This window comes from Teleopsis dalmanni, chromosome 1, assembly GCF_002237135.1.
Source record: "Teleopsis dalmanni isolate 2A chromosome 1, ASM223713v2, whole genome shotgun sequence".
NCBI classification, from domain to species: domain Eukaryota; kingdom Metazoa; phylum Arthropoda; class Insecta; order Diptera; family Diopsidae; genus Teleopsis; species Teleopsis dalmanni.
In genome coordinates, this window is record NC_051846.1 from 31,856,619 (window position 1) to 31,867,731 (window position 11,113).

General features: G+C 22.8%; 1 protein-coding gene across 1 annotated transcript; it reads right to left on the bottom strand.

The window, feature by feature from the left end:
* Nucleotides 1-660: 660 nt before the first annotated feature.
* Nucleotides 661-7,531, bottom strand: LOC119672401. The gene is made up of 3 exons (XM_038083437.1): nt 7,496-7,531; nt 3,339-3,543; nt 661-982 (listed from the first exon to the last, which is right to left on the bottom strand). Exons 1-3 carry the CDS (start codon nt 7,505-7,507, stop codon nt 744-746), a joined length of 456 nt encoding a protein of 151 aa, XP_037939365.1. The 5' UTR covers nt 7,508-7,531; the 3' UTR covers nt 661-743.
* Nucleotides 7,532-11,113: the final 3,582 nt, after the last annotated feature.

The following is an 11,113-nucleotide window of genomic DNA, read 5'->3' on the forward strand; positions in this document are numbered from 1 at the left end:
GCGCTGGTGGGCATGTACTGCAGGAGATTCGACATTCCACAGTCCAGTGTGCCATAGGAACAGAAATTGGCCTAACTATTTCTGATTTACTCCTATGTACCGAGTCAGAAGTAATATATTTAGTATACAGGGGCGACATAGTTTTTGACCTGGTTACTGTGAAAATATGAATCGAATTCTTATTTGTTTGTCCAAAAAAATTTCGTGAATCATCTTTTTTCCGTGGTTGACAGGAGCAGGGATTAAAATAAGAGGTTCAATAGAAGAGCCGCCTACTTAGTACGATACTACATCGTCTACATTTGTAAAGAATTTTAGACGAAATGCAGACTACCACTCTATATTTTCCAAATATTTTCTTAATATATAATTAATCACTAATTCAAATCCATTAAATATTAATAAAAACAAATAAATGTTCAGCATATAAAATTTATTATTTTTTATATATAAAAAAAATTGTTTCTACATTTATGTAATGGTTGCACTTAATTAAATAAAATTTTTAATACTGATAAATACAATTATAAATTGTAAAATTCATTTAATTATAATTACAAGCTATTAAGGTACTGAAGTCTCTCGCGATATAAATTATACACAATTTAATATAAATTTGAACTAATTTAAATTAAAATTAAACTAAATAAGTACATAAAAGTTTTGTTGAAATACTAATTAAATTTAAATAAATTAATTGAAAATTTTTTGATTTTAATTGGAAAACTAAATAGAACTAAGGGTTAGCAGAAGAAATCCTCTTCGCATCTGTTGTAACAACAATATGGAATGTTGTTGTAGCTGTGCGAATGTTCACGCTTGAAGCGATGATTCCGATCGTGAATTTTTTTTGGCTTGTATTTGGGAACTACATTGGCTAAGCTGAGTTTGTGGAAATGTTCACGACCGACTTTAAGGTAACCACCTTTTGGATATATACTGCGACTGATATAGTGCCTTTTATCGTAATAGTATTTAGGATCTGTAAAATAAAAATAAGAATTTATTAATTTGTGTATAACTAATTTATATTTAAATATATTAAATTACTGATATTTATTATTATTTATATATGGTGAAACTAAGGAGTACGTATAAATCGAAGTTCTCTTGGTACGGCATAGTTTGATTTTTTTTTTTAAATTAATATTCGAAAAATCGAAACTTCATTAAATTAATTTAATTAAGAATTAAGCACTTGCAACGTTGGAGTTCATATTGTTTATTTTTTATTATTTAACTTTTGTTTTTATAATAAAAAAAAAGCTTAATAAATCTTAAGTAATTATTAACAATACATATTATTGAATGCTTTTTTTTTAACAATAATTGCTGTAAAATTAATTTATTAAAATTTAACTTATATATAACTTAATATAGTTTTAAGGCGCTTAATAGTTAAAAGCACCTTATTAAGAAAAGTCATTAAAGAACTTGACATTGCTAAAGTTGATTGACTTGTGACCTTATTTCCTTTAAACCGGACAGAAAGAAGGAATAATTTATTTTATTTTATTTTACAAATTTACATAATTTACCCATATTTTTCAATAATTACACTATTGAAACACAAAAATTAATTTTGGCAATAATATGTAAAAAAAAAAATAAATATTAAAATGTAAATACATATTCTTATACATACATTATATACATAAGAAATATATGTGCATACATATATATATATATACATATTTTAAATTTATTATAAATTTCGATATGTATATATTTATTTAATTATATTTATTTAATATATATATATTATAACAGTAATGTACTTTACAATACTTTACCCATATGGATAAAAAAAAAGTTGTATCTATATTAATTATTCGATAATTTGATTTGCAGTAATTTTTAAAATTATTTTAATTACAATATTTGAAACATATATTTAAGTTAATTGAAACATGTAATTTACTCGTGATTTGGTGTCCAGTCTCAAAAATGTATTTCACTAATTTTCCTATAAGGCGAATGTTGCACCAAAGTTTTAAGCTCTAGTTGGAAAATTATCATTTCCCGAAACTTTCTCTAAAGCAATAATGAAGCACTGTCCATACTTCATCGCTTTATGGACACCTAATTTCATACTATAGGGTTACGATTAGTCGTTATATTTTTACCATGCTATTTTTTTCATTCATACTTCTTACAACTTGTAACATATTATATTTCAAGCTGCTTAAAATTGAGGGCTTTTTAAATTGAGATCTTTCTGGACCTTATCTCCGCAAAAGTTAAGTAGTTTATTATGAACTCATTTGTTGTCTTAAGAATTTGACAGAACTAAATATCTGTATATTTTATCACAGACAACATACTGTATAATCTATATAGAGGTTTGGTACAATTTGGTATCATATTATGAATCTGGTATTTATAATTGATGTATGTAATTACAAAATATTGGGTACAATAAAACTGATTAGTAATATCTGGTACCAAATCTGATATATAGTGTTTATAATTGATATATATTATTATAATATATTAGATATAACATTAAATAAAATCACATAAAGGTTTAACACTATTTGATATCACATTTGGTATGGAGTATTTATAATTGATATACATAATTATAATATATTAGATGCAACATCAAATATTTCATAAAATAACAATTTTTAATTTGATATATGTATAAAAAGAATTGAAAAATATTATTTTACAATTAAAATTAAATAAATGATCACGTTATCGAATCTCAGAATGGTAACAAGCTCCTTGGATCTAAGGTCAATTATTGCTTAGTCTGATGAAGTGATAAACATTAATCCAGATAACTCGAGTTAATAAAGAGTAAAAGTGCTCAAGTGCACTGGCTCAAATAGCTTCAACATAAAAGTATATAATTTATATTGATTTTTTTTTTCATATTTTATTTTTTTCTTAAACTATGATGTATATATCTGTATCACTAAACCAATAATAATAATATGATTATTTTTTTAAATTTAAATTAATGAAGTACACGTGTCAAAATAGCATATAAGTTTATAAATAATATTTTTACAAGATCTTAATTTCATTTTTAATGAACTATTTCGGGTGTATGAACTCCTACAAGGCTTACGTATATTTACATTATTACAACATTTTAACATTGAACTATCTGAAGTACAACTCGAATTGAGTTGAATGTGAAAATTCACGCTTTATTTAGTAAATACGTGAAATCAGCATTTATTGTATTTAACACCTTTAAATAAAAGCAATTTTATTTCTTGGTAAATCACTTTTATAAACGCGTGCCCATTAACCAATCTTATTTACCATTTCACCATATAATATCACAACTTAAAAGATCGATTTATCAAACAATTTTTACTTACATTCCAATTCATCATCAATGAGATTCATGTGATCGTTTATTTTAAGTGAACGTTTATCTCTAGCTCCTTCGTCTAATAAAAACAGATGTTCACACGCTTCCATGGCATATCTCCTCATATCATCCAGTGAGCAATGTGCTTCGGTTTCGGTCACAAAACTACAGCAAACAAAGCCCACAAACAACAGAATTCTCAATGTGTTACGCTAAAAAGATAAAAAAATATATATTAATTAAACAATTAATTAATTAATTATTATCTTTTTTTATATAACAGAAACTTCATTAATATTTATACGTCATCAAGTGGCCCAACCTCAGTTAAAAGTTATTTTAAATTTAAACCAAAAATGCAACAAACGAAACAAATTCTGTAACTAAGCTGGAAAGATATTTGTGTTACTAATTTTAACTGCCACTGTAACAGTTGTTTTTTATTTAAATTTAAAAAACTAAATTTAATTTTAACACAAAATCTCTGTCAGACAATATATGGATTAATGACATGGGTTGAAGAAAGTCATAAAATTTTGTTTAAATAAAAAATATATGTATAAATATTCGAAGCATAAATACGCTTAAAACAATTGTTTTTTCAAATAATTATAAAAATAATAATGAAATATTGTATGTTAATTAATATTATTAATTATTAATTAATATTAGTAATTAATTAATATTATGTTTATTAATATTATTAATTATTAATTAATATTGTGCTAATTTATATTATTAATCCACATTGTTATTAATATGATAATAATAATATTATAATAATAACATTATAATAATAATATAATATAATAATTAATATAACAACATTATTAAAATAATAACATTATTTAATTATTCTAGCTAAATATATTTGAAAATATGCATAAACAAATGATAATATTATAGTAACTCTTATATATATCTTTAAGTCACCATATTAATGTTTATAATAATTAATAGTGATACATTCTAGATCAAATCTAGAGATCTAGATCTAACTGAAACGTAGACATTTTGTGTGTGGATTGGTGAAAAATCCCCGAAAGTCAAAAAACACATTTTGATCAAAATTTTACAAAAGATTTTCTTATAACGCAAATCACATCAAAATATACGTAATTTTAACTGAATATTTATGTACAATATAATATAATAATGATGTCTGCCTCCTTGAAGTTTTAATGAATTTTAGAACCACTTATACAACATATATGCTTGCTCCCTCATAGACACCTTTAATAATATTACAAATTGAAAGTCGATATATATTTATGTATTTAATTATATATATAATATAAAACTGATATAAATTCATACATGAGTAAGTAAGTTCTTAGAAAAAGATAAAAATAAGTGCTTTTTTGAAGCACATATTGTAATTAAAAGAAAACAAGTGTGTAAATTAAATTATTGTTTCATAGTTTTCTGTAATTAAGTGTTTTTGTATTTTAATATCTATAAATTTTATATCATCAGGACAATTACTTAATTAGTTTCATAATTATTATTAACAAATGTTTAGCTATATTATTTAATAATAAATAAAATAATATGTTTGTATGAAACTATGTACTAAATTTAACAGCAATTACTTTTATAATATCTATAGTAAAAGTTAAATAAAAATTAATCTGCTTTAGAAAAACTTTGCCTTTACTTTATTTGAAGAACACCTTTCAACTATTTAATTTTAATTAATTTAAAAAATTGAATGATTATTTTTATCATATCTACAGTAAAAGGGTACTAGAAATGGGATTAGACAGAAAGAGTTTTATATAATAGTATTCTTTATTTTGAAAAAAGTATTCTTTATTTTGTCTGAAGAAATTTCTGAAACTTTCTATATAACATATAACTTTCCATTAATTTAAAAAATGCAACGATTATGCGAATCTATAGTTAATAAGATATGAAAATAGAAATAAATAAAGATATCTAAAAAAGACTGCATTAGAAATTTTCACTTTTTTTTTAATTTTTGAAAGAAAAACCTTCAAAGTTGTCAGATACGTGCACCCTATTTAAATTAATTTGAAGAGAAAGTCGATCATTTTTATTATATTATTTTATTATTATTATATTATTTTATATATTATTTTATTATTATTATTTATATTATTTATTATATTATTTACTTTTTATTTTTATTTTATATTATTGGAAATATAAATAGCCAGAGGGAGAAATACTTTATTAAAACCAATTATTCCAGCATTAGAAACAGTTAATCTTTATATATGGTTTCCAATAACTTCATTCCTACAAAAATTTAAGGAGAATATTGGGGGAGAAATATTTTCTAACAGGTATTCGAAAAAATTAAAATTAAACTTTAAAGTGAAATTAAAATATTTTATTTGTAATTAAAAAGGATTTTGATATTAATATTACTTTTGGTTAAATATTTAATTTTTTTTTTTTTAATTCTAACAATTATTATTACATAAAGAGAGTTTTAATTTTTATTATACCAAAAGTGATATATATTATTTTCAACATAAAAATATCGGCATGAGCTCATCTTAGTGGAAAAACTTTTTTTTTCCAGTGTATTACTTAGTTTAATAATAACAACCAAGCACTTTGAGTTTTGAAAAACATATGTAAGATGTTAAAATCTTATTTAGAATATAAAAAAAAATTACCAAAAATACGGAAATAATGTAAAAGCATTAAAATGACAAACAAAAAAAAAAATATGAGAATAATAAATTTATTCTCCCAAGAAACTCCCAAACTGTTATTTATAAATATAAAAACAAATGAAATTAACTGCGAAAGAAAAATTGATGGCTTAAACTAAATTAAATACTTGTATCGAATGAAAATAAATATTATTAGAAATATATTTTAAATACATAAATGTATATAAATATATTAGATCAATTAAAATACTATTTATGAATATTAAATATTTACATAAAAATATAATTTATTTATAAAGCTAAAAAAATTTCATTGATAAAAAAAAATCATGAAGAAATAATTATTTGATAAATTTTAGTTTAAAATTATAGTTTCTTGATAAAAATATAACATAAATTTAGTAGAAATATATATATTTTAAATTATTTTAAACTATTTCTGACCAATTATTCCTGTGTTCTTTATAATTAATTGCATTGAAATATATATCAGTGATAATAATTTAAATATTTCTTCATAAAAACGGAAAAATGTTAATTATTTCTATTCAAATTCTTTCCGTTACATAAAACGGAAAAATGTTAATTATTTCTATGCAAATTCTTTTATTAGGTATATAAATACATATTCAAAATCTGTTTTACGGTATTTTAAATATGAATTTATATAAAAAAACTGTTGATCAACTGGTCCGTTTTTATTAAAAACCAATAATATGGAAATTAATTAGATAATTATCATATTAATTTAATAAATATTTTATTTTAATATGATTTAATTTGTTCATTGATTTAAGTCAGAATTTTTTTCCATTTGTACATTTTACTATTATTTTTTTTACAACTGTTAAATATTTAAATTATTTATTAAAAACAGTTTTTGATGCCTCCTTGAGTTAAGATAATTAATATTTAATTTATTTGAATATTTGTTAAATAACTGTTCATAAAGAAAAATTTATTTAAACATTTAAAATTATTTATTTCACTAAAAATTATAAAAAAGTAAATAAAATACTTTCAGACGGTTATAAATATTTTGATGATTATTTTCAAATCATCAAAATCAATTATTTTGATTTTTTTTATTATTTTTCCATTGAAATACTTATATGTGAGACTAAAATAATTTTAATAGAAAAACAGGATTCAATTATGTATTTATTAATTCTTAAAAATGAACATTTAATATGCAAAATTAATATTCTTTCATAAAACCAAAAAATCTTGTATTCACTGGTTTTAATTAAATTCCATTCATAATAAATTGATTCATTTTAAATTATTTGTTACTATTTATTTACATAAATTAATAAAACATAAATTGAATTCCGTTAAAAATAAATATGATTAAATTTGTTGAATTGAATTGAATTTTTTTAAATTTCTAAAACCGTTTGAATTTAACTTTTACGCAAATCTAATAACAAATGTTGAAAAAATTGATTATGAATTAAATATTTTATAAAATTAAATATTTAAAAAAATTGTTTAAAAAAAATTCAATTTTGCTTACCTTAAAATACATTTTGAATTTTATAAAATAATTTATTTATATATTAATTTAAATTATAAAATAATTTATATTATAATTTATTTTATTTATTAAACTTTTTGCTTTCACTATCAATTTCTTCAAATATTTTAAAAAAGATTATAGTTTTAAGATCTTCTGTTATTTCACAACAGTTAGTTTATACAATAAACTTTTAGTTTTTATTTAAAACTTTTTTTATGACACTTTTCTTTAAAGCCACATTTGTGTTAAAACTCTTCTTTTTAAAATAATTTTCTTAATAAATGTTTTTTAAATTGAAATTTCCTCACTTCGCGCCTTAATTGAAGACAAGTTTTCGAATAATTTTTAAACGTTAATATCGATCCGTACAATTCGATCCGATCCGTTTCTTAACTTAATCTGAATACAAATGAAAGCAGTTATTTTAAAGCGGCGCTTATATATCAAGAACGACTAAGGATCTTCGTGCAAACGACTTCGAGAGAAGAGAGCAAGCGCGGTGAAGACGTCTTAATGCGAAGTATGCAGGAGATTGGGTAAGACTAAGCTTAAAAACAAATTACAAGGCGATGATCTTAATTATTGTTGCGTTTAAATATTTCATGAATTAATTATATTTAATTTTTTTTTTTTCGTATATATTTTTTTGTTTATTTTGCTCAAATATTCAATTCAACATGCATGCTTAGAATAGTGTGGAAATATTCTAGTTAAATGTTGTTTATTCTCGTAGTAAACTTGCAATGATTCATACTTAGAAATTTGTGAATACGAGGTCTGTTTGTTTGTTTTGAAGGGAATATGTTTTTAAATTTGTCATATAATAGCATTGAAACTCATTAAGGCAATTAAATCATTATACAAGAAAAAATATAAATATATGTAGACATAGTCATAGTCTTAAAAACAACAAACTGCAAAAAAATATATTCAAAAACAATTTTTATATAACTACAGAAATAGTTCAATAAATCAATAAATATTATGATGATATGATAATAAACTATATATATGTTATTTTATATTACATTATATTATAATTATGCTACGTAAAATTATCGATAATATTATTATAAGCATACAAAGTGTAGTATGTGATCACTTTTTTATACTTCAAATATATAATCAAACCTCTCTATAATGAAGTCGTTGATGGCTGCAAAAAACTCCGTTGTAAAGAGCTCTTCGCTATAGAGGATTTAAACAAATATATGAAAAAATTTTAAAATTACCTTATCTTCAACAAAACTTCATTATAGAGACGAACTGGTTATAGCTAAAGAGAGGGTGGACTGTATGAATATATTAAGTTTATATTTCTTTTATATATTAAAGTTTTTTAAAAATTTTATTGCAGATTTATTTGTCCATGTTATATTATCTTAAATATTGTATAATTACAATGATAGTATAAAAAAGTAATAATCTAATACATGTTGTATGCTTAAAACGATATTATCCATTATTTTACATTGTATATATGTATATCCCTCAACATTGTGCTAAAGTGAATAGCTATAGTGAATTACATGGTTTCTCAAGGAGTGTATATGATGAACTATTAAGATAGATATTGAAAATATTCTCAGGATTAAATCAATTCAAAATTATATCATTGATTGGAGGCGCTGTAGAGCACAGTGTTCTAAAAACTAGAACTACGTATTATAAAGAATATGTATTATTCTTGTTGTTGATTGTATTTTTCTTTGCTCTTCTTTTATATCTCGTAATATAAAAGGCTATGCCTGTCGTGATCCTCATCTGCCAGCATTTTTTCAGTGAAATATGTCTGACAGAGCTATCATCTAAGATATTATATAATATAGTTTTGCCATTTTACAATACGAATCACTTAAAAACCACTAAATGTGTTAAAATTGTATAATTTTATCACAACTAAAGAAGTAATTCTTCAATTTTTCTTCAGTGATTGGTTTTTGTTTTTGCTCGGGTACAAATTCCGAATTCTGATCGTTACAGTCATATGATCACCAATTTTTCTAGAGAGAAATTGCAAATATGGTATGGAAGATATCTAATTAGAATAGGATGGTGCCCCAACAACATGTCAAACAACAAGCCATTAAAATATGTCCCATTTTGACTTTATTGGTTGAGAGATTTTTCGGATTTTACTTTTTGTTATAGGTATTAACTACCAAGATCATGGGATATGTTATCATTAAACTTTTTGTTTTTTTTGGTTACACAAATCATTCTGTTGATGCGGACAGTCCTTAAACTCTTTGTGCTTTGAAAAAGAACATCCTTTAAATCTTCTCTTTCTTCTTAGAGCTATAACGATCTAACTAAATAAATTCCTTTTGTCAATTTGGTTATGTTAGAATTTAAGTCAAGAAAAACTTCCTTTTAAAAAAATGGACTATTGTTTATAAATTGCATTTTATAATGATAATTTGCCAAAAAATTATGGCAGCTCACTTTTTAGTTGTAATAGATAAAGTGTTACATTAATTGCAAAATTTTGAAAAAAATAGATAAAATTTACTGATAAGATAAGGGAATAAGAATTTCAGCTCTATGACTAATCTTTAATATATTTTATTTAGAATTTCTTGAAATTAGTTTTACTTTTTGAATGTATGATGACTAAGATAATGGAATTGTAAGCCAATATTTGATTTCGAGCTGAATAAATCCAATTGTGTTTAAAAAATATGACTAAGCAACGAAAATAATTAATTTTGATTAATAAAATTGAAATTGAAACATAAGTTACTTTTTATTAGATACTTTTTTTTCTTTTTTCTAGATAGAAGAGTTACTCTATGGTATAAAACTAAAGTTTAACTTTCACACACTTAAGCCATTTAATAGATTATACTGACACCAATAGCACCTGAGTCTCTCTTCCTTATTTTAAAAACGTTTTTTATTCTAAAACAAATTTAGTAAACTCTTCTATTGGTCTGCTGACCGAAGTCAAGATCTGCCAATTATTTTAGGTTATATCATTTTGAAGTTGAAAGAGCAGAAGGTGTATGCTTTTCTCTCTTTCCTTTCGATAGCATGTAAAAGCTTTTGGTATGGTGTTTTTATTATTAATGATTCTGTTGGTACTCTTAGACTCAGAAGCCCTACTTATAGTGTTAAATTGTCTTATGAGATTACTTTGATGGAATATAATGTGTTAGTAAAATATAGAGAAATATCAATATAAAACTTAACTAAAACGATTAATTTGTTTCACAGCAAATTAGCCAAACTCCAGAAAAATGTGGGAACATAAAAGTCAAGTACGGCTTTGGGTAAGTTGGGTAAGGAGCGCTGACTCTGAGCTTCATATTTGGCATAATACGAATTCGTCGATTCCTGGTGCTTCCAGTCTCAAAAAATTATTTACGAATAATAACATACAAGAATTATTTCTAAGACCACTTATGATGGGTATTTGGCAATACTCGAAACAGCTGTATTGTCAACCAAAAATTCAATTAATTAAAATAATATAAAAAAGAATATTTGTTGTTGTAGTTCATTACTTTTAGAAAACCTCTTTATGGTTTATTAATTAATATATTTTTGAAGGGGCTAGATGAATAACACACAACAACACAACAAATTTTATTTATAACTTTATAAATTTGTATA